This window comes from Apus apus, chromosome 2 (assembly GCF_020740795.1).
Source record: "Apus apus isolate bApuApu2 chromosome 2, bApuApu2.pri.cur, whole genome shotgun sequence".
NCBI classification, from domain to species: domain Eukaryota; kingdom Metazoa; phylum Chordata; class Aves; order Apodiformes; family Apodidae; genus Apus; species Apus apus.
In genome coordinates, this window is record NC_067283.1 from 59,405,462 (window position 1) to 59,429,686 (window position 24,225).

General features: G+C 42.0%; 1 protein-coding gene across 2 annotated transcripts in view; it reads left to right on the plus strand.

Annotated features, from left to right (window-relative positions):
• Positions 1 to 24,225, plus strand: part of LOC127381637 (collagen alpha-1(XV) chain-like) — a 133,996-nt gene that overhangs the window by 68,325 nt on the left and 41,446 nt on the right. For both annotated transcript variants that reach the window (XM_051612185.1, XM_051612186.1), the window contains exons 11-14: positions 2,171 to 2,323; positions 8,525 to 8,593; positions 17,931 to 17,966; positions 18,059 to 18,142. In XM_051612185.1, coding sequence (XP_051468145.1) covers positions 2,171 to 2,323; positions 8,525 to 8,593; positions 17,931 to 17,966; positions 18,059 to 18,142 — 342 coding nt within the window. The remainder of the gene's footprint in view (positions 1 to 2,170; positions 2,324 to 8,524; positions 8,594 to 17,930; positions 17,967 to 18,058; positions 18,143 to 24,225) is intronic.

The following is a 24,225-nucleotide window of genomic DNA, read 5'->3' on the forward strand; positions in this document are numbered from 1 at the left end:
TCAGAGTTGGAAGGGACCTCTAGAGATCATCCAGTCCAACTCCCCAACTAAAGCAGGATTTCCTAGAGCACATTACTCAGGTCTTCATCGAGGCAGGTCTTGAATGAGAAATTCCTCTGGAGAGCAGAGGAAGGGACTCCACAACCTCCCTGGGCAGCCTGTTCCGGTGCTCTGTCACCCTCACCGTAAAAAAGTTTTTACCCATTTTTAAATGGAACTTCCTGTGTTCCAGCTTGTGCCTGTTTGTCCCCCATCCTGTCACTGGGCACTGCTGAAAAGAGTCTGGCTCCATCCTCCTTGTACCCACCCTTTAGATACTTACATTAATAAGGTCTTCCCTCAGCCTTCTCTTCTCCAGGCTAGAGTCCCAGCTCTGTTAAAAATTTATATAAGTTTAGAAGCATGAGGATGTGACCCGCAATGCTTAATTCTGTGTGCTCCAGACCCTTAAAATCTGCAGCAATAATTGAAATACAAGATTGCATCCAGTCTGCATACCAGACCAGAACTATTCATTTGTTATTATAACTCCTGGATTACAGATTGTTTTCTTTTGAACTATGAGGTCTAATGTTTCATGTAAAGGACATTATGACATCAAATTAAACAACACAGATATCTGCCCTTATTTTAATTGAGAAAAAAATTCATAAATATGGTTTTGTTGCCTAATGCTCTTACTATAAGTAATTAGACTGGATTTTCTTTTACAGGGTGATCATGGTCTTCCTGGTTCTGTTTTTCCAAAGATAAAAAAATGTTGTCTTGATAGGATAACAGTATTACTCTAATACAGCACATTACTGAAAGGAGCTGAGAAATCTAAAAGATTATTATTGTGAAACCTAATGAAGTTGGCAAACTTAGCTTCTCAGTTAGCCAAAGTACTTCTTTAAGAAGTGTGGCCAGGAGGTCAAGGGAGGTGGTTCTTCCTTCTAATCATCACTCATGAGACCTCCTCTAGAGTATTGTGTTCAGCTCTGGGAGCCCCAGCATAAAAAAGAGGGCCATGAAAATTATCAGGGGGAAGGAGCACCTACCTGATAAGGACTGGCTGAGAGTGTTGGGATTGTTTAACCTACAGAAGAGAAGGCTCTAGGGAGATCTTATTTTGGCCTTACCGGGAGCCTATAGGAAAGATGAGGAAGGACTTTTAATCAGGTAATGTAGTGATAGGATGAGGGGTAATGGTTTTCAACTGAAAGAGGGTAGATTTAGGTTAGCTATTAGGAAGAAAATACTTGGGGGTAAGATGTTGGAACAGGTTGCTGTCATGGTTTGACTCAGAATCAGCAATTAAACCAGAGACAACAATCCCCTCCCCCCCCAGGTAGGGAAGGAGAGATAAGATTATGGAGAGACTTTTCTGGATTAAAAACTAAACTAGACAGCTTTAATTAAACACTAATGATAAAAGAAAATATGTACAATTATATACAAATGTGTTCAAGAATGTTTAAAAGCCTCTTGCCTCCCCCCACCCCCAGCAATTCCCACAGCATCTCCTGGGTTGTGAACAGTCCCAAAAATCCTGGACCACTGCTGGAGAGAGCGGCAGAGCAGACAGGAGCTGAGGGGAGAGGTAGGAGGATCAGAGATGCACAAGCCTAGGGATCAATGGTGATGGATAGATGGAGTCCTCCCTGGACACTGGCCATGGACAGAAGAGAAGGGAAGAATCAGGAAGGAAGTTGTCTTCTGTGATCTCTGACCTTCCTCTGAGCTTAGGTGGATATATGGAATGGAATACTTTGGTCAATTTTGCTGTCTAGTCCAGCCTCCCTACAGAGGGATAGGGCAAAGACAGGACCTTGGAATCTCAGCAGTAACATAAGCATTGTAGTGTTATCAGTCCACTAGCTGGAACACTTGCTGCTAGTTAAAAGAGAGCCTACTGAAGGAAAAAAATGAGTAAAAGGAAAATGGGCTTCATCCTGGCTCAAACCAGGACAGTTGCCCATAGAAGCTGTGGATACCCTTGCCCTGTGAGTGATGTTAGGTTGAGCAACCTCATCTAGTGAGCGGTATCCTGCACTCACCGCAGGGGGGTTGGAACTGGATGATCTTTAAGGTCCTTTCCAACCCAAACCATTCTATAATTCTATAGTTCTACTTTCTTGTGTCTAGTTCTGCGTATTCAGTATACCAATAGACTGACCTTTTATTTTAGGGTGATACTGGAGTCACTGGACCAATAGGCCCCAGAGGAGAAGCTGGTGCTGTTGGGTCTCCTGGGAAACGTGGACCACCAGGACCTCCTGGGCCCCCTGGGCCCCCTGGACCTCCTGGACCCCCAGGACTCAGCTACAGTTTGGCATACGAGGTATTTTGCTATTATGGGGTTTGTTGTAGCTATGGATCTGCTTCCTTCAGAGGAGTGACAGTGTAATCACCTGTGTATTTCACAGTTATTTAAGGCTGAATTGATGACAGACAGTCATTTGCTGTAGACTGAAATGTTTCTAGGAGCAGCCTACAAGCCATTTTGCATTTGACTATGTAATTGGCCATGCTCAGACCATGGAAATAAGGGATTTTAGGGGCAATTTTCATGAAACTATTCAGTAGTAATCATGTTCAGATGATAATTTTGCTGTTTTGTAACATTGCTAATATAAAACACTTGAATGGTGTACTACAAGGAAAAGTTCTTTCGCACTTTTTTCCCATAAATAATTTAAAACAATTATCTAAATATACACAGAAACCACTGTATTCATTACAATTGAAATGCAGGTCCCCATTAAGCTATGACTTTTCCCATGCTGTCATTCTTTAGGCCATGAGTTGAGTTTAGTCATGTAAACTATTTAACATGTAAATACAGAGACAGATGCTGGATACTTCTGAACTCGTGATATCTTCTACTCAGAAGACAAATGATCTACTAAAAATAATTGCAGTTGCTACTTTTTCTACTTCTGAAAATACTTCATCACTTTAAAGTATGAGATCTGGACAGCACAAGCTGAGTTTTACATGTCATTTGAGAACAGGACATTTAGATGTTCTTTTTGGTGCAGTACAGAAAGGCAAAAGATCACACTCAGATTAAAAAAATTAGAGTTTCTGCATTGACATCTTTCTTTGTGAAGAGTGGTTGACAAATTGTCTGCAACACTATTCACGTATGAGTCTTCCATTTTTTTTTTTCCGCACATTTTTAATTTCTAATTCAGCTATTTGCCTCAGTAAAATCTTTCATAGTTTTCTTTTTTTTTATGTCATGGGATATAATGCAAGTTTACATAGAATCTGAGTGCATTTTCATCAGAGAAGTAAGCAATGTTTAAACAAAACTACTCACCATCTGTAGAACTGCTGCAGAAAAGTGGTGGTGTTTAAAATACACTAGTTTCTATACTACCCCTTTTGTATTTCTCTTTTCTTTACTCTAGAGACATTCAGTGCTCCAAGTACAGAGGTGACCGCTAATGGTTGTTGAGAGACATATTCTGAATTCCAGTGTCTGACTAAATAAGATTGTACTATATACACTATTGGTTAATAATCTCACTGATGTCAGTGGATTTCAAAAGATGAAAAAAATCTCTCCAGCAGTTCACAAGTTCTTAATTGCCAGCATTGCAATGGTTAGCAAGGAACAGCATAAATTCTCAGTGTACAAACACTCCATTGCATTAACTTAAACACACTATAAAGGCTGGTACAAAGTCTCCCCTGAATAAATATATACTTGTCTAAGAATGAGATAAGGACCAGTGGTAAGCCACCTCTTCATCCTGAGCCTGGTCTGAATTTTAGACCAGGATGCTGGCTTCTTTGCCTTAGAGTCATACTCTGACACTCCCATTCGCACTATTTGAGTAGAAGCCAGCTTTGCCTCATTATGCCACCAAAGAGTTCCCTTTTTGGTAGGTACTTAGGACCAGACTCTGGTACTTCTGAGACCTAGGTTTCAGAAGAGCAGAGCTAGTAGATGAGCAGAAGAGAGTGAAAACTAGAAGTCCCCACTTTTATGGACACAAGCATAGAAGAATCCTAGCTCTAACTGCACCAACAACATCTTGACTGGCTTCAGCTTAAATTTCATCTAGTCGAAGTAGAATTGACATGATTTTTGTTTCCCTGAGAGGAATTCTACTGTTAACAGGCTTTCTAGTTCTAGCTGATCTTCTGGATGCCTGCCCCTGCCATCTGTTAAGGCAGCACTATGGTCTGCTAGTTCATAGGGCAACACTACCTTTTGGTTGGCTGTCTGTTTACTGCTGTCGGGCTGTTTCCGCTAAACATTCCTGTTAGCACTTGTTAGCATCTGTGATCAGCTATGTACAAAAAACACATGGCATGGGGTTTGCTGGCACTTGGGCTTGCCAAAAGAACAGTTTGAGCTGCAGAAGGTACCTGGTAAACCCATTGAAAACAGGCAGATGTCACAAGCAATTATGTGCTATATAAAGCAGGCATCAAACACTCTCTTAAAGGGAAAAATATATTAGCACAGGAGAGGCAAGGTAAAGAAGGATACAGAAACACAGCTTGTGTTTGGTTAAACTGGCCAAACGGAGTGTCAGCAGATTTTCTGTTGATACACTAATAGCTGATAGAGAAGCAAAACGAAAGTCTGAACAGCATTCAGTCTCAGGTGAAGTTCCATGAAAGGGCTTGGGCCACCTTGATGACCAAACATCTCCCAAAAGGAAGGATCCCAAAAGGAAGAACCTCATTCCAGCTGTGCGCTCCTTCTGCTTCTTTCATTCTCTCTCTTGGAGTTTGTAAAAATAGACCAAAAAACCCGTTTGTGCTGTCGTTCCATCTAATTGGTTTTCCACCCTTTCCCTTACACACTCTCAGGACTGCATCAGACCTATGGTAATCTGAGCTGTTTCAAGTCACTAACTAGCAGAAAGGCAAGTAGGCAAAGAGCGTGGGTACCCTAAACATTACCTGATACAAGGGCTTGTTGTCACTAAGAGCTGGACATTCTGCTTTGCTCCTGCACCTCCCCCCATCTGCAGCCATTCGTGGTACATGCCTGCCCTCCACATGCACTGAGATCCATCAGTCCTTCCACAAGCCAATTTAATTTACTAAAATTGTAGGGAACCATCCCACCCCAAAAAAAGTAACGTGTTTTCTGCCATTTTAGTGACTAAACTGACTCACAGGAAAGCTAAAGGATTCAACACATGGAACAGATATTGAGAAAGAAGCCTGTATGTCTGTGAGTAGAGGGGTGAAAGAAGATCAAGATTTTCACTTTTCAGAAAAATGAAACAATTAAACCAGCAAAGCTGCATTTAAAACTGCAACTAAAAACAAATGAAAAGTTCTCTGCTGGCATGGCTCATTCAGATGGTTTGAAGCACAGTCTGACAAGTCCTAGATTAGGCATAAGGCGAGATAAAACAGATAATTGTGGCAGCCTGCCATTTTATTTCTTTGGCTGCTGTGGAACTGGCAGCTCTGGGTTCTGCCATGTATTTGGAATGTCACAGTCGGAACAATGAGAGCTGGAGGAAGGTTGCTGCTTTCTGTATAGTCTCCTTTAAAACCCCTAGAAAATTTCCACAGGAAATATGGATGCTGTTCATAAGGTCTTCCATAGCAAAGGAAGGAGGGGTGGGCAACTCAAGATGAGTACAGGGAGCTTGTGAGGATATACAGAGAGAAAATTAGAAAGGCAAAAGCCCAGCTGGCCAGTCTGGCCACTACCATAAAGGACAATAAAAATGGTTTTACAAATACATTAGCAGTAAAAAGAGAACCAGGGAGAATCTCCATCCCTTATTGGATGAGGAGGGGAACATGGCAACCAGGGATGAAGAAAAGTATGAGATACCTAATGCCTTCTTCACCTCCATCTTTAATAGTCAGACCAGCTTCCCTCGGGATATTCGACCTCCTGAGATGGAATATAAGGATGGAGAGCAGAACAACCCCCCCACAATCCCTGAGGATGCAGTCAGAGATCTTCTGCAGCACCTAGACACTCAAAAGTCTATGGGGCCAGATGTGATTCACCTGAGGGAACTGTGAGAGCTGGCAGAGGAGATCACCAAGCCTCTCTCTATCATCTACCAACAATCCTGGTCAACAGGAGAGGTCCCGGATGACTGCAGGCTGGCTAATGTGACTCCCATCTACAAGAAGGGCTCAAAGAAGGATCCTGGGAACTACAGGCCTGTCAGCCTGACCTCAGTACCAGAGAAAATCATGGAGAGGCTCATCTTGAGTGCGCTCACATGACAAATGCAGGACAGCCATGGGATCAGGCCCAGTCACCATGGGTTCAGGAAGGGCAGGTCCTGCTTGACTAACCTGATCTCCTTCTATGATCAGGTGACCCAGCTGGTGGATGAGAGAAGAGCTGTGGATGTTGTCTATCTGGACTTTGGTAAAGCCTTCAACACCGTCTCCCACAGCAGTCTCCTAGAGAAGCTGGTGGCTCATGGCACAGACAGGTGCACTCTCTGCTGGGTAAATAAATGGCTGGCTGGCTGAGCCCAGAGAGTTGTAGTGAATGGGGTTGGATCCAGCTGGTGGCCGGTCATCAGTGGTGTCCCCCAGGGCTCAGCTTTGGGTCCAGTCTTGTACAATATCTTTATCAATTACCTAGATGAGGGAATGGAGTGCTTCCTAAGTAAGTTTGCAGATGACACTAAGCTGGGAGGAAGTGTTGACTTGCTTGAGGGTAGGAAGGCTCTGCAGAGAGACCAGGACCGACTGGACTGATGGGCCACAGCCAATTGTATGAGGTTTAACAAGGCCAAGTGCCAGGTCCTGCACTTTGGTCACAACAACCCCATGCAAAGCTGCAGGCTTGGGGTTGAGTGGGAAAGCTCCATGGTGGAGAAGGACCTGGGAATGCTGGTTGACAGGTGACTTAACATGAGCCAGCAGTGTGCCCAGGTGGCCAAGAAGGCCAGCAGCATCCTGGCCTGCATCAGGAATAGTGTGGCCAAGCAGGAGCAGGGAGGTGATCCTGCCGCTGTACTCAGGATTGGTGAGGCCACACCTTGAGTACTGTGTGCAGTTCTGGAACCCTCACTACAAGAAGGACGTCGAGTTGCTGGAGCATGTCCAGAGGAGAGCTACCAAGCTGGTGAAAGGTCTGGAGAATAAGTACTTTTAGGAGAGGCTGAGGGAACTGGGATTGTTTAGTTTGAAGAAGAGGAGGCTGAGAGGAGACCTCATTGCTCTCTACACCTGCCTGAAAGGAGGTTGTAGGGAGGTGGGAGTTGGGCTCTTCTCTCAAGTGAATAATGACAGAGTGAGAGGAAATGGCCTGAAGCTGGACCAGGCGAGGTTTAGACTGGATATCGGAAAGAATTTCTTTACCAAAAGAGTGGTTGGACAGTGGAACAGGCTGCCCAGGTCACTTCCAGTGACCATCCCTGGAAGTGTTTAAAAGAAATGTAGATATAGTGCTTAGCGACATGATTTAAGCACTGAACGGGTAATGGTTATGGCAGGGGAATTTAGGTTATGGTTGGACTTGATGATTTTCAAGGTCCCTTCCAACCAGGATGATTCTATGATTCAATGATTCTATGATAAAGAAGTATTTCTGAAGTCAGCAGATGGCCATGACAATGATCAGTGGGCTGGAGCACATGACCTGTGAGGAAAGACTCAGGGAACTGAACTTAAGAGAAAGCTTAAATGGTTTTGTAGTTTTCTGATACCTAAATGGGGGTTACTGAGAAGACACATGACCAGGATCTTTACAGTGGTGCACAGAACAATGACCAACAACAACCATAAGTTGAAACGGGAGGTTCTGACTTCGACCTTGACAGCAGCCAAGTGTTGGAACACATACTTGAAGAAGCTGCAGAAAATCCATCTCTGTAGGGTTCCAAGACCTGAGGGAAAAAGCACTGAGAAACCTGATTTGCATTCAGTGTTAACACTACTTTCAACAGGAGATTGGGCTACTAGGTAGCCTCTGAGATCCCTCCCAACATAATTAATTGCACAATTTTGTGGTAGAACTATTTTTTTTTTCTACTTCATTTCATTTCAGTAAGCTGTTTTTTAGGTAGGATTTCAACATTCAACCGTGAGAATTAGGAAGGACCTTTATTTTTAAACAACAATTGCTGCTTTTAACAGCCTGCAAGTTCTCCCTGCCTTCAATCAGTTATGCAACCATTATTAGTCAGTGCAGTGTTTCAGTAGCCAGGCTTAAACATTGCATATAGTCAAAACTATGCTGCTGTCTCACTTCTGCCTGACGCTATGCGTGAAGTCCGTTCATGAAGTCCTGACGAAATAGTGTCAAACTGGCAAGACTATAAAGACCAGATTGTCTGTAAAGATCAACATACCCTTATTGCATTCAAGTGGAAGCTATCTCCAGAAAATCATGCATTGGTCAAAAAAGGTTTCATGAGAAAAGATAAAAATATTTGCATTCAGTATCTTTCCAATTTTCTGCAGGACTCCAAAAAACAAAGCAGTTGGGGAAAAAATAATAATGATATAGATATAGATATAGATATAGATAGATATGAAAGATAAATTATTAAATTGTTTAGCATTTTTTCTCTTCCTTTAGGACATGGAAGGATCAGGCAGCATTGGCCTGTTAAGTGAATCCAGAATTCCAGGATCAAGACAGCCAAAGGTATGTGGATGTTTTGAGGAGGAAGGGGACTGTTTGTTGTCGGTTCTGGGTTTTTTTCAAAAGCAAAAATGTCTTCCTCTTCACTTTTTGGAAATGCAGTCAGCTACAGATTTGGAATCACTGCATTGCACTGGATTCACTTGTTCTAGAATGGCAGTAGTACATACAACTCTGTCCTCTAAAGAATCTGAATGGTATTTCTCTGATGCCTGATGCCTGATTTTCAGATTCTGCTCTTGTATATTTTTCAGAGATTAAAGGATGACATAAGGGGTTTTTTTATTACATAGCGCTCTATTTCTTGTTTTACCCTACTGGATACCCTTCTTGATTAACTAAGATTAATTACATATACTTATGAAACTGAAATATTGTAGTTTGACAATCAAATATGCATAATCTGAAATACTGTTTAAAATAAAAAATGTTCTCAGTAGTATGAAATCAGTGTCCTGCAAGAAGGATTTTTTTTCCCTCCATCACCGTGTCTCAGATTTTTGCTGGTGTTGGCCACTTTAATACACAAAGTAGGGAACATGGAAATACAGTGCATCAATCCTTACCCAGATCATTTGGATTTATCTTCATTCTTAGCAATAATATCAAAACTGCAGCCTATTATACCTTCCCCAAAGCAGGCAATTATCCAGCATTGCTCTTCCCTGAGCTGTCTGCATTTGTTCTTGTTTGATCTCTAGAAGTCTTCCCCCTGAGCTCACTCCAAAAGAAAGATTCAAACTTTGAAAGCATAGCTTTGAAATAATGAGTCTTGTTGCCCAAGTTTGGAGAAGGTGCTGGTGATTATGATATTGAGTTGTGGTAGATGCCAGATTGAATACCAGGCAACAGAGCACTAGTGCTGAAAATAAGGCAAACCCTGTACTGGAATACATCAGAAAAAGCACTGCCGACACAGAGGTGTTACTATTATGGCACTTTACTCAGAGCTAGCAAGGTTGGACTGAAATACTGAATCTGAGGGTTTCACACACACACACACACACCCCCCTTCAAGAAGGATGTGGAGAAGACAGAGATGGTCCAGCAGACAGCTATACAAATAGTATGGGACCTTGACTATATAAGCAGTAAGGAGAGGCTGAAGAAGATCAAATTATTTTGTTTGAAAAAGGAAACAAAGGCATGATCTAATAGCTACTTAGAAGTCTTTGAGGAGCAATTGCAAATATAATGAAGCTAAACTATTCCTCATAGTGCCAGATGGTGAAACAAGAGACAGTGGCCACAATCTGCAGCTTGAGACACTAACGTTAAGCCTTAGAAGAAACCTTTTCACCAGGTGGCTGGTGCAGAACTGGGGTAATTTGCCCAGAGAGTTTGTGGAAGCTCTATTCTTGGAAGGTTTCAAGACTTGGCTGTCAAAAGCCATGACTGACCTGATCTAGAGCTCATGACAAGTTCTATTTCAAGGTGGTGACTGGATTAGATGGCCTTCAGAGGCCCTGTACAACCCTGTTTCTATGATTCCATGACTCATCAGAAATTTACTGAATGCTGGAGACAGGAGCGAGTTTTAGAAGCTCTTTACTGTGCTGGTTTAAAATACTAGTAATTGTGAGTCACTGGAGTTATAGGTGTCTCAGTTTAATATCTTTTTCTAGGTACTAAAAAAATGGCCAGGAAAACTAGAATTACAAAACTAAGAACGGAATTAGTTAGCTGAAAAAAGCTAGGGTCCAAAAGGAGGTGCTCAAAACCAGTTCCAAAATTGCCCATTCTGGCCTACCTAAATTACAGCCTTACTCTCAGGTTCGGTTTTATAACAGGCAGTTACTCAGTTATAAATACTGAAAAAAAAGATCTTATTGCAACTGAACAAAATCCTGGGGTTTTGTTTTCCTTTTAGTGTTTAGTCACTCCACAAACCTTGAGTCAGTAAAAAAGGCACATAAGAACTTTCCTTTAGTAATGAAAATTACTATACATACTTACTGGCACTCCATGAAAGCATTATGAGCCACTTACACTCTGTGACTCTAGAGGTTGCTGATTATGTGTCACCGTTTGACTCAGGTTCAACAACAATGCTCTCGATCCCCTGCCCCTCCCACCCAGGTAGGGAAGGAGAGAGAGAAAAAGAGAGAGACTTGGCTGGATTGAAAAATAAACTACACAGCTTTAATTAAACACTAATGATATAAGAAAATATATACAATTATATACAGATATGTTCAGGTATGTGCAAAAGCCTTTCGCCTCCCCCCACCCCCAGCAACTCCCACATCATCTCCTGAGCTGTGAACAGTCCCGAAGAATCCCGGACTGTTGCTGGAGAGAGCACGGAGTGATGAGGGTCAGGAGAGCTTGAGCCTAAGGGTCGACGGTGCTGGATGGACCGAGTCCTCCCTGGACACCGGCCATGGACGCAAGAGAAGGGAAGAAGAAGCAAGAAGGAAATTGTCTTCTGTGATCTCTGACCTTCCTCTGAGCTTACCTAGATATATAGAATGGAATATCTCTGGCCAGTTTTGCTGTCTGTCTAATTCAGCCTCCTACAGGGGGGGTCATAGATCTCCCCATAGTGTCTGAGCTGGCAGAGTAAACGTGTGACCTTGAAGACCCAGCAGTTACAAAAACATTGTTTCTTATCACCTTTAGTCGGAAGGCTCTGTGACTAGTCAAATTAAGGCTTACTGAAGGAAAAAAAAAATCGGTAAAAGGAAAATTGGCTTCATCCTGGCTCAAACCAGAACATTGTGTTTATGTAAAAACAGAGTATCTGTTTCTGAGAGGCCTATAACTCAAAGCAGCTGCTAGGAAATGAAGTACATGTATTTGCAATATATTTGTATCTGTTTGCTTTTTAAAATATTTTATAAGAAAGTAGTCGTTATGATTTGAAGTAGAAGTATAAAAATCTTTTTTTCTGTAGGCTGAGCTATAATTTCCAGCATTTCTATTTTCTAACTTCTGCAGATCAGTGTAAATTTTTGATGGTCTTTGTTTATTAGTGTCTTTGTCTTCCTATTCCAGATAAAAACAAGTCAATCACTTTGTTGAATTTTTTTTTCCATTCAACTTTCTAAAAAGATAATTAACTGAAGAGTCATAATTGTACTATGCAACTGATGTCACCATATAGAGACAAGAAAGGAATTTGCATCCCCAAATATTTGTTTCTAGCTACTTTTAAACATAGCAAGGCAAATATCGTGTTGCCTCTAAGCTGGTAATGTACCTTAATTTTAGCCAAGAAAGCAAGTTAAAAAATTGTAAGGAATCGAAAGCAATCCCTTACAACAAATGCACTTGGACAACTTAATTTCTAATAGTTTCTAAACATAAATGTAGTATGCAGAGACAAGATTAAATTTTCTTTGGAAGGAAAAATATCTAGATGCATGGTAATATAGAGCAAGGCAGTATTTATCAGAACTAAAATATAAAACAATGTTTCCATTTGTTAGTCTCTGTTGATACTGCTCTCCAACAATGGTGCCAAATCTCCACACTGAAAAGACATTTTTAGTTAAAAACTTATTCTGTGCCCTTAACTAAAAATTCTGTTTCTAAAGTAAAGTACTGTGGAAATACTGATTCACAAAGCCTTCAGCTTTTGTTTCCAGGAGAAAGAGGCAACATTGGTTCTCCAGGTTCAACGGTGGGAAAGCTAGTGTAGTCTGTTGCTTAAGACTTCTGTTTAAAATATGGTTAAAATTGCATTTGAAATCCTCAGGTGTAGGATGCTATGGTGTTTTGTGAGGCCCTTTACAGTTGCACCAGAACAAAAATTTAAATCAGCAATAACATAAAAACCTACGTTCCACATGCCCCCTACTCCTTAATATTGTGGTGTGTCTCCCCACATGAGAGCACTCCCCCCATGACACAAATCTGTGGTACAGCAGTAGATTCTTGCAGGACTGCTTGCCAGAAATCCCATCTGCTGTACTTTTTTTCAGCGTTGCCATTTGCCACCGTTTGACTCAGGTTTGATAACAATGCTCTTGATCCCCTCCCACCCAAGTAGAGAAGGAGAGAGAGAAAAAGAGAGAGACTTTGCTGGATTGAAAAGTAAACTACACAGCTTAAATTAAACACTAATGATATAAGAAAATATATACAATTATATACAAAAGTGTTCATTGCCCCACCCCCAGCAACTCCCACAGTACTCTCCTTAGCTGCAAACAGTCTCCAAAATTTCCAGACTGCTGCCAAAGAGAGAGCAGAGGGATGAGGGTCAGGAGAGCTCAAGCCTGGGAGTCAATGGTGATGGATGGACAGGGTCCTCCCTGGACACCGGCCACGGATGGAAGAGAAGGGAAGAAGGAAGGAAGTTGTCTTCTGTGATCTGTGACCTTCCTCTGAGCTTACGTAGATACATGGAATGGAATATCTCTGGCCAATTTTGCTGTCTGTCTAATTCAGCCTCCTACGGGGGGGGGTCATAGATCTCCTCGTAGTGTCTGAGCTGGCAGAGTGAAGGTGTGACCCTGAAGACCCAGCAGTTACAAAAACATTATTTGTTATCATTCCTAGCTGGAACACTCTGCTACTAGTTAAAAGAAAGCTTACTGAAGGAAAAAAAATCAGTAAAAGGGAAACTGGCTTCATCCTGGCTCAAATCACGACACCATTTCACAGAGATATTTGTCAGCATGGTAATGAAAGCTGATATATTGATGCATCCAACAGTTGTTTAACTCTTCTTTTTAATCTGTTTGAGACTATAGATTATTTTCTTAACTATTATACATACAGTGCTTTGATCTGTGGTCCATATTCTCGTAATTATTATTATTTATGCAATAGATACATTTCAAACATACTGTAAGTGGAGTGACAACAGTGCTATTTAAAAATAATCAGTCTCTCTTCAACCCTCAGATTAAAAACCATCTCTAGTCCTCTTATATTTGACCAATGAGCTACATTCTTAAAATATGGAGGGAGTTAGAAATAAGGACGTCTCTGGATACATTATTGACAGTAAAACATCTTATCTATTCTGGGTCTTTTCTTCCAAATTGAATTTTGTCAGGAATATCAATTGGTGAAGTTATTCAGCATTTGTAATAATAGGAAACTCATTTGCAGGTACCAACATGCTTGAAATTAGTATTCTGTTGCAGAAATGCTTATGGTCAAAGGTTGTTTCCTCTGCCCAATTACCTTTGGTGCAGATAGGTATATAAAATTTTCCACTACCACTGAAGAGTCTAAAGTCCCAAATAGCATTTTTGCTCGTCACGTAGATGCCTAAATCCCAGTAATTGCTTAGGAGCCTATATCCCATTAGTCTTCAGAGATACCTTCTATCTTGCCCTTGTCTATGAAAGGTAAACTACAGTGCTTCAGAAATTATACTTTATCAGAGTGTTTATTCCTGAGCCACATGCGTTTGTCATAAACAAAAAGGAAAAACAGTGAGAATATCCTTTTTTAATCATAGAAACATTCCATTTTGAAAAGGTGCTTGGGATCACTGAGTCCAACCATCATCCCTACTCTACAAAGTTCTCACCTAAACCATATCCACCAACACCACATCCAAACAACTCTTATACACATCCAGGGGTGGTGACTCAACCACCTCCCTGGGCAGCCTATTCCAGTGTCTGACCACTCTTTCTGTGAATTTTTTTTTCCTAATGTCCAGTCTAAACCTCCCCTGTTGCAGCTTGAAGCCATTCCCTCTTGTTCTGTCACTAATTACCTGTGAGAAGAGACCAGCCTCTCTACAATGTCCTTTCAGGTAGTTGTAGAGACAGATGAGGACTCCCCTCAGCCTCCTCTTCCTCAGGCTAAACATTCCCAGCTCCTTCAAGTGTTCTTCACAAGATTGATTCTCTAGGCCCTTCACCAGCTTTGTTGCCCTCCTCTGTACTCGCTCCAGCACCTCGATACCTCTCTTGAATTGAGGTGCCCAAAACTGGACACAACACTCCAGGTGTGGCCTCACCAGTGCTGAGTACAGGGGGACAATCACCTCTCTCCTTCTGCTGGTCACACTATTTCTAATTCAAGCCAGGATGCCATTGGCTTTCTTGGCCACCTGGGCACACTGCTGGCTCATATTCAGCCGCTTGTCAGAACCCTCCTTTTCTGCCAGACGCTTTCCAGCCACACTTCCCCAAGCCTGTGGCGTTGCCTGGGATTGTTGTGACCGAGTGCAGGACTCAGCACTTGACCTTGTTGAAGCCCAGACCCTTAGCATTAGCCCAACAATCTAATCTATCCAAGTCTCTCTTGGATAGAGAGCCTCACTATCCTCATGCAGATCAACACTCCCACCTAGCTTGGTGTCATCTGCAGACTTATTGACAATACACTCTATGTCCTTATCAAGATCATCAATAAAGATGTTAAACAGAAACGGTCCCAACACTGAGACCTGAGGAACACCACTTGTGACTGGCCCCAGCTGGATTTGACTCCACTGACCACCTCTTTGGGCCCAACTGTCCAACTGGTGCTTGATCAGATGCTCATCCAGGCCAGGAGCAGCCAGTTTTTTTAATGAGAGTTATATGGGGAACTGTGTCAAATGCTTTTTGGAGGTCGAGGTAGACAATATCCACAGCCTTTCCCTTGTCCAATAGTCGGGTCAGCAGGTGGATGATGAATGAGTTGGATACATTAAGTTTTTTATGCTAGTGGTTCTATAGAAAGGCATCCTGTGAACTGTTACTTTTAATTTCTTCTGTCACACTAGAAATGCAGCAGAGAAGACCATTTAACTTGAAATTAAATTGTTCATTAAGACACTCCTGTAGAGTATTATTTTTCAGCGGGTTTATTGGGTCACATCTCTCCATCCATCCTAGTATCCTGTATCCAACAATGTCAAAAGCATATGCAGTTTGAACAGATGCTTAGATGCAATTAATTTCACCTTATAAAAGGGCAAGTATTTAATCATAATTCTCCTGAGTGACCTCTTAGTCTCCAACAATTTGTGACTCAGGGACTTTCCCAGCTAGAAATAATGCCTGAACCACAATTAGATCTCTTCAGGTGAATGTGATGTCTCCTGTGGAACTCATGCAAACTTCTGCAGTTTATAAGACCTTGGGGCATGGTGCTCTGCCAATTTAACTACACATCCTGTGACCCTCTTCCAGCTATTTTCGTTTGATGCCCACTGTTTCTTTTCTTGGAAGTGTGAATCCTAACTACTCCATACTTTTAGAATTCCCTGTTCTTTACCCACCTTCTCATTTGTCTCTTTTCCAAACTAAAGAGTCATCGTTTACAGCATCATGTCTCCTATGGAAACCATTTTGTACCTTCCATTATTCCTACAGGCCTTTTCTGAAGTTTTTCTAGTTTCAGTAGATACTTTTTAAGATTAAAAATGTGAAAAAAAAAAAAAACAGTTCATAGAATTCAAGTTATGACCAAACAGTAAGTACATATAGTGGCATACTAATGTTCTGTACTCTTGTTTTCTTGCCCCTTTTTTAATAATTTATTGTACTCAGTTTATCTTTTTGACAGCTACTGAGCTGATCTTTTAATGGAATGGTCAGTGTTGACTAGATTTTTGTGGTACTATCTACTGTAAAAGCCCAAAACCATTTTCTTGAAGCAGAACAAGAAGTAAGAACCAAACCAGCCTTTGCCTAAAAAAACCACCAAAAACAATCCCTCTCAGAAAAACTCCCAAACCCAAAAACATGCAAACCAAAACCAACCAAACAAAAAAACCGAACAACAACAACAAACCACACACAGACCAAAACCAAACCCTCAGCAACCAGCCAAACAATCAAATAAAAGAAGCCCCACTACTAAAACAAGAAAGGGCTAATCTGTCACTTGGATTAATCATTAGGCTGTTCTGTGTTACTTCCTTTGCTCTTTCACATGACACAGAGAAAGATGCAAAAATCTAGTTCACTGTTTACCTGGTCCTTTAAGAATTCAGAGTCTTCTTTTATCCGTTTTTCTCTGGGCAAACTGAGTGATACTTTTGTTTTTCTCACAGAATAGAGTAACTGATTACATTCTTAGCAGTAATATATAGTCCTGCGTTAAACCAGAGCAGGGGCTGTCAAACTTTTTGCCCCACATACCAATCCCTATCTACATTCAGCAGCTCTCTCCCTCCAGTCTGAGAGTTAATTAAAGGGTGTAAATAATCCACAAAATGTATCCTGGGGGACAGCAACAGAATTCATCCTTTTGCTAAGCAGAGGCAGGAGCAGTGGAGAAGCTTGACTGAAGATGCATTAAAAAAAAACCTGCTCCAAAAAAGGAGAAGTGGAGAGAGCAGATGACTAATGAGATGATACTGACTCCACAGAACCCCCCACAAAACTGCCTCGTAGGCCATCCAGAACTGTACTGTGTCGCCCCAAGTGGTAGCCTTCTGCTTCTGTGGAACCAAATACAATTGAGAGAGAATAACAGTATATTTTTTGTGGCAGGAAATGCCGGGTAGAGACAGAAAGCCAGGCTTTTTTGGAAATCCCAGAGATACGGTGAGCAGGGCTATCATAATCTATGATCACCTAGCACACATGGGCTCCCAAACTTGTGTCTTAAGGATCAGCAGGAGCCCTAACAGTGTTTACTAGCAGTGTGTGGAAAGCTGGGCCTGGGTTTGTACTGCTGAAATTGGAGCAGTTACCTCAGACACCAAACACAGGAGTAGAATGTCCCCCATCAGACAAAAGTGATACAAGCTACAAGCATCTCCAGAGGCTAGTTCAAGTTCTTCAATGCTCTGTTTGCTTTTAATTATTCAGAAATCACTTCTGCTTTTAATTAGACTCATAGAGGATTTTAATGTACATCTCATGCTTAACAGCCATGAGGATTACAGAGCTCTTTAGCTGAGAATTCCTACAGTTTATCCCCCACCACCTTCCTCTTGCTCTTGCCAGACAAGCTGTCTGCCTTCCCAGCACAGTGAGTTGTACTGAGGGGCTGATCAAGCTTAGAAATAACTTGCCTGAAAAACAACTGTTTAGTTCACCTGTGTTCCTCTGCCTGGTCCACTGGGTAATCCTGGGCACATCTGAGGTGGTTAATGCTGAAAAAGGAAGCAGCAGCCAGACATGGCTGATTTCAATGCAGTGAAAGAAAGGCCTGTTGAATTCATCCACAGCTAATGAAGTGTTGTGTGCCCATTTGCTTCTGGTCATCTGTGAACTTTGTCAACCATGCTGGGATGCACTTTTAAACATCAAATCCTCAGAAGGTCTGAGTGGAAACTAGCTAGCCCAATGTGTGATTTCAGAGAGCTGGGGATCAATCATTCTGTACCTGCATTTTATTGTTGTGCTTTTTGTGAAGCTAGAGAAAGCACACTTTCACAATTTTTTCCTTTTCAATTACTTATGTTCATTTTTTTAATCACATACAGGGTCCAAAAGGTGAGAAGGGTGACCAAGGACCTCAGGTGAGATTGTGTGGATTTCATTCTTTCTGATAAACCTATGTGAAATGTCATACTTAATAGATGGGTTTTCACCTGTGATGCTTTTGAAAAAGGGTGAACCAGGACAAGATGGGAACAGTATTGTGGGACCACCTGGACCACCAGGACCACCAGGACCAATCCTAGCAATACCTGAGGTAAGCCTTTGTCAAGCATTAAAGTCTTTGTAACTCATCTTACAGAGAGAGGGACACAAGGGGTTAGCAAAATAGTAATTCTGCTGTTGCTGTTCATGTTATAAGTCTGCTCCTCAAAACAAACAAACAAAAATCTCAGCATGTCAAATACATTTGTTTTGAAAAGACAAAATAGGAAGGAAGATGCGTGAAGATCTTACACACAACAATTAGGGGGTCATATTTCTGCCGGATTTGTCAACATCAAATTAAAATCAACAGAGAAGTACAAAGCTGGGAACATTTAGCAAAGCAAGGCACCTGAGACACAGCAGTATGTAGAACAGAGATGTATTGTGCTTTCTTACAGGAGTCCACTATATAAACTGGAGTACTAACTCTGTTTTGGATGTAGCAGCAGTAGTACCAAAGGGTAAAATGCTAGAAGAAGCTCATAAAAACTCCCCAGTATCCTCTTAGCTGCATGTATATTTTCAGTCAGTTTTGCTTTGTGTACATCAGCCTTTGCAAAAACAATACCCATTAGCAGTAATGAAGGCTAGAGCTGAGAATGAATACAACTTCAAGCTGATAACACAAATCCTTTTAGTTGTCTTGGTATGGCAGTAAGAACTGGAGAAGCTGTGAGTGGCTGCTGGAAATTCATCCCCTCTGTGAGCCAAAGGTGACTAAAACAGTCAGATTCACTCATAAGAATGCATAAAACAGCAATAAGAAGTTATTTATGATTGCAAGAAAGGAAAATGCCCAGCTTAAAAATCTGCTGGGAGTGCTAGGTACCAATATTATCATAAAGCTGAGTTACACATAATTATTTCTGTTGATTGAAGCAACTAGACTTTCACATAAGCTTCTGCTGCTGGTAGCAACTATAGCATAAACCAGCATCCATAGCCCGCATAACCAGTTCCAAAAGGGTTGGGGTTTTTTACTGAATTTACTTGGTATCCACCCAGAATCTCAGGATCCAAGATCCTAAAGTCTTGGATTAACAGAATTGTAGATTCACAGATATCTTACCATGTCTTTTCACAGTATTAGAAGTGGTTCCTGAAGGAATCGAATCCCTTCAATTCACATAGGGATCAGGTCAAATGAGGAGGAAACCAAGGTGGGCTTTACAGTGCAGTTCAGTCCTTCTATGTGGATATTGACATGATGTGAGTAGAGCAGCATAAATCAATTAAGTGATCTGGGTGAACCACAGGGCAGTTATAGAGATCAGTCCCCAGGTCAGGATCTGTTAGTTCACTCTTTAAACCATTGTGTAGACAAAGACGACAATACCTCGTAGGCTACAGAAGTCCAATGGACTGATCTACCAGAATTAGAAGGAAGTTTTTGTATGAAAGGCTGTGTGGCTACAACTAAAAAGATTTTTGTGCTGCTTGATCAAAATAGAACAAACTAAAGAACTAGTGCAGTTTCAGTATTGTTGAAATATTACATGGACATCTGTGGCTCAGGGCCAGGCCTCACCAGGATCTGGCCAATAGCACATTGATTGAACTGCACTCTGAAGCCTACCTTGGTTTCATCCTCATTTAGCCTGATCCCTATGTAAATTGAGAGGATTTGATTCCTTCAGGAGCCACTTCTACCACTGTGAAAAGACATGGTAAGATAAAAACAGAGGCCTGCAGTACCTACCAGCGCTGTGGGTCTCAGAAGCTTGCTGTCCTTTCTGCCTCCTTTGTTGCCTCCTGCTGTCAGAAAGTCTGCGCTGAACTGTCCTATTTAAAAAACAGTTTTCCTCAGTTTGCTGTTGTTTGATATTCCAAAATATTAAAATTAATATTCCTCATCCTATATTGGCTATTTCACTCTTTTAGAGTATAATCTCTGATGCTCAGTGCATTTTCATGCATGGAATAATTATAACCAGTAAACCATATTAATTGTTGCTATGATTTTATCCCACCAGTTTATTTGCATACAATACAGAAATAATTTTGAATAGAAAAATTTTCTTGGATTTCAGTTTAAAGCTTTTAAACAATTATCTATCACTTCCATTACCATCCACATTTCAGGTAAAAGAACTGGATGAAAGGCTTGGAGAAAGGTTAATGTTGGGGGTGTTGAGCAAATGTCAAAATATTTTGGTTTTCCTATGTTTTTCTGTAATTGTAATAACATCATGTTCCCACCATTGGGATTCAAAGCTGAAGGTTTACTTAGAATCCAGCCCAGACAATTGCCCTAAAAACTACAGTTTAATCCTCTTCATAGCAGTGAAGAAAATACAAAAAACAATGTTGTCCTTACTTGTAGTCAACACTTTCTGAATTCATTTGATATGTTGAAAAGTTACATTGCTTGAGTAGAAGGAAGATAAATAACTATATAGTCAGAGCAGGTTGTGAAGAGTGCAATCTTTAATCATTATCCTTGTAACCTCTATTTCATATCTTCTTCATCACTGTGTACAGTTTTCTGACTTCCAAACACAATTTCCAGCTAAACTCTACTTTGAGATTCTTTCCACTTACTTCAATACAGTTTGGATGGAGTTAATAAAAAAGAATACTGAGTAATGCCACCTGAAGAGACAATGTAAACCCAGTGATTTGTGACACCAGGTGTAGAATTGCAGCAGCAAGAGTATTTTATTACTGTCATTAAATTAATAGCCTATGTCCTGTTACCTTTCTGGGCCGTACAGGGGTGGGAATACAGTAGGACCAAGGGCATCATGCTACCCTTGGAGCAATGCAGCAGAGATGCTCATGCAGGCTGGAAGATGGAGTGCTGCCTGCAGGATTTAAACTGTCTTTTTATTTGGCAATTTTCCAGTGGTATTTTTTGGGAGGGTTTTGTTGGTTTTTTCAGGACATGAGGACAGGGAACAGGTAGCAGTACCCAGTAAAAGTAATAGGCTTTAGCTGCATGAATCATGAGGCCAACATGACCTCAAAGTACATGAAGCTGACCATACCTTGCTATGCTCTAACTAGGATAGGATAGTATACATGATGTGACCAAGCAGGTCTGTCCTTTTTTGGGTCCTCCTTCACATTCCATGTTAGAAAAATAGTATTCAGAGACTCATGAGATGATCGGAAGTGACCCTGGTGGCCATATGGTGAAACCTCCTATCCAAAGCAGGGGTAGTTTCAAACTTAGTCCCTGTATACTGTGTTCATAATAACAGTTACAAAATATTGTGATCTGACAGGATTGATCTGCACATGGTTCAAAGCAGAAGAGGCAATCAGATTATATAGAAACATAGAATGGTTTGGGTTGGAAGGGACCTTAAAGATCATCCAACCCCCCTGCCTTGGAAGGGATACCACCCACTAGATCAGGTTGCTCAGGGCCCCATCCAGCCTGGCTTTGAACACTTCCAGGGAGGGGGCATCCACAACTTCCCTGGGCAATCCATTCCAAGTGACTCACCGTCATCAATATAGTGTTAGAAACACCTGAAACAATGAAAGCCTAATCATAACATCAGGAAAAAAATCTGATTGAGAGCAGCCAACATAGATTTACTAAGGGCAATTAATTTTTGACCAAGATTAATGTTTATCTATGGACAAGGAATGGGCACTGGATGTTGTGCATCCTGACTTCAGCAAGGATTCTGGACAGCCTCCTATCTCCAAACTCCAAACCTATGAACTGGACAAATGGATGGTAAAATAGGTGAAAAATTGTCTTAACTGATGGACTTGGAGAGTTGTGATTGACATTCATGAGATTGCCTCTGCAGTTCTGTGTCCATCTTTGAGATCCCCAGTACAATAAATATATTGAGATAATGCAGCAAGCCCTGTTCAGGGCTGCCAAGATGGTCAGGGCACTGGAACATTGAAAGACCTGGGTCTACTTTGCCTGAAGAAAACAATGCTATGGAGAGACTTCATTGCTGTCTACAACTATCTAGTCAGAGGATACAGATAGAGGCACCCTCTTCTTGGGGATGTATGACAATATTGTAAGATGTAACAGACACAAGCTGGAACATGAGAAATTCCAATTAGATATAAGCAAAAACTTTTTACTCTGATGATACCCAAATTTTGGAACTGGTTGCCCAGAACAATTGTGGTATTTCCATCCTTAAAGGTGTTCAGTACTTAACTGGACAAGTCCCTGAGTGACCTGATCTGATCAAGCCTGCATTGAGGAGGGAGCTGGACCTGATCATATTCACAGGTCCCTGCCTGCCTTCTTTATTCTGATTCTGTGATTGAATTATGCAGAGATGCCTGAGCTAATACTGAGCTCACTAATTCCAGAATAGGAAGCAGTATAACAGCATTGCTATTACAGGGCTCTCTGCAAGCTTCTTGAGACTCAGAGCTGATCAGCTTAGGTGTTCCACATCCAAGTGACTGCACTGTTTGGGGGGTCATACACAGCAGCATTACCAGAGATGACTTAGGAATTACTGCATGGTGTGATATAGACATGTCCAGAATATAATTATAACTTCAACTCTGCAACAGAATCACTGAATAGTCATGATTGGAAAGGATGTCTGAGATCACCGAGTCCAACCCTAAAAAAAACAAAACACAAAAAAAAACCCCAAAACCCCCCCCACACCACAAAACACCCCCCCAAAAAAAACCCAACACAAACACCCAACCTACAATCTCTGCCAGTAGAGGATGCCCTGAAGTTCCTCATTTACTCGTTTCTTGGATACATCCAAGGATGGTGACTCAACCACCTCCCTGGGCAGGCTTTTCCAGCCTGACCACTCTTTCAGTAAAGAAATTCTTCCTAAGATCCAGTCTAAACCTCCCCTTCCACAACTTCAGGCCATTTCCTCTGGTCCTATCATTATTTACTTCGGAGAAGAGGCCAACATCCACCTCCCTACAACCTCCTTTCAGGTAGCTGTAGAGGGCAATGAGGTCTCCCCTCAGCCTTCTCTCCTCCAAACTAAACATCCATAGTTCCATCAGCCACTCCTCATATGACTTGTTCTCTAGACCCTTCACTAGCTTGGTTCCCCTTCCTGGGACTCACTCCAGCACCTCAATGTCTTTCTTATAGTGAGGGGGCCCAGAACTGAACACAGTACTCAAGGTGTGACTTCACGAGTGCTGAGTACGAGGGCACAATCACCTCCCTGCTCCTTCCTGGTGGCCACTCAGTTCCTGATGCAGGCCAGGATGCTATTGGCCTTCTTGGCCACCTGGACACACTGCTGGCTCACGTTAAGCCAGCTGTCAACCAGCTACCCCAAGTTCTTTTCTGGTCAGCTTTCCAACCACCCTTCCTCTAGCCTGTAGAATGGCATGGGGCTGTTGTGACCCAGCACTTGGCCTAGTTAAACCTCATATCGATGAGCTCAGCCTGTCCAGCCTGTCCAGGTCCCTCTGCAGGACCCTCCTACCCTCTACCAGATTGACACTCCCACGCGATTCGGTGTTGTCTACAAACTTACTGAGGGTGCACTCAATCCCCTCATCCAGATCATTGTTAAAGATGTTGAACAAGACCGGCCACAAAACTGAGCCCTCAGGGACACCACTTGTGACCAACCACCAACTAGATACGACTCTGTTTACCACAGCTCTCTGGGCATGGACATCCAGCCACTTAGACAATGTCCACAGCCTTCTCCTCCTCCAAAAGGTGGGTCATGTGGTCATAGAAAGAGATCAAGCTGGTGAAGTAAGACCTCCCTTTCATAAACCCATGCTGACTGTCCCTGATCCCCTGACTGTCCTGCACTTGCCATGTGAGGTCACTCAAGATGAGCCTCTCCATGATCCTTCCCTGGTATCGAGGTCAGACTGACAGGCCTGTAGTTCCCAGGATCCTTCTTCTGGCCCTTCCTGTAGATGGGCATCACATTAGCCAGCCTGCAGTCATATGGGACCTCCTCCGTTGATCAGGTTTGTTGATAAATGATGGAGAGAGGCTTAGCAAGCTCCCCTGCCAGCTCTCACTCTTGGGTGAATCCCATCCAGCCCCATAGACTTATGCTTGTCCAGGTGCAGAAGCAGATCATTAATTATTTTCTCCTGGATTATGCAGGGGGTTGTTCTGCTCTTCGTCCTTATCTTCCAGGTCAGGAGGCTGAACACCCTGAGGGGAGCTGGCTTGATTATTAAAGA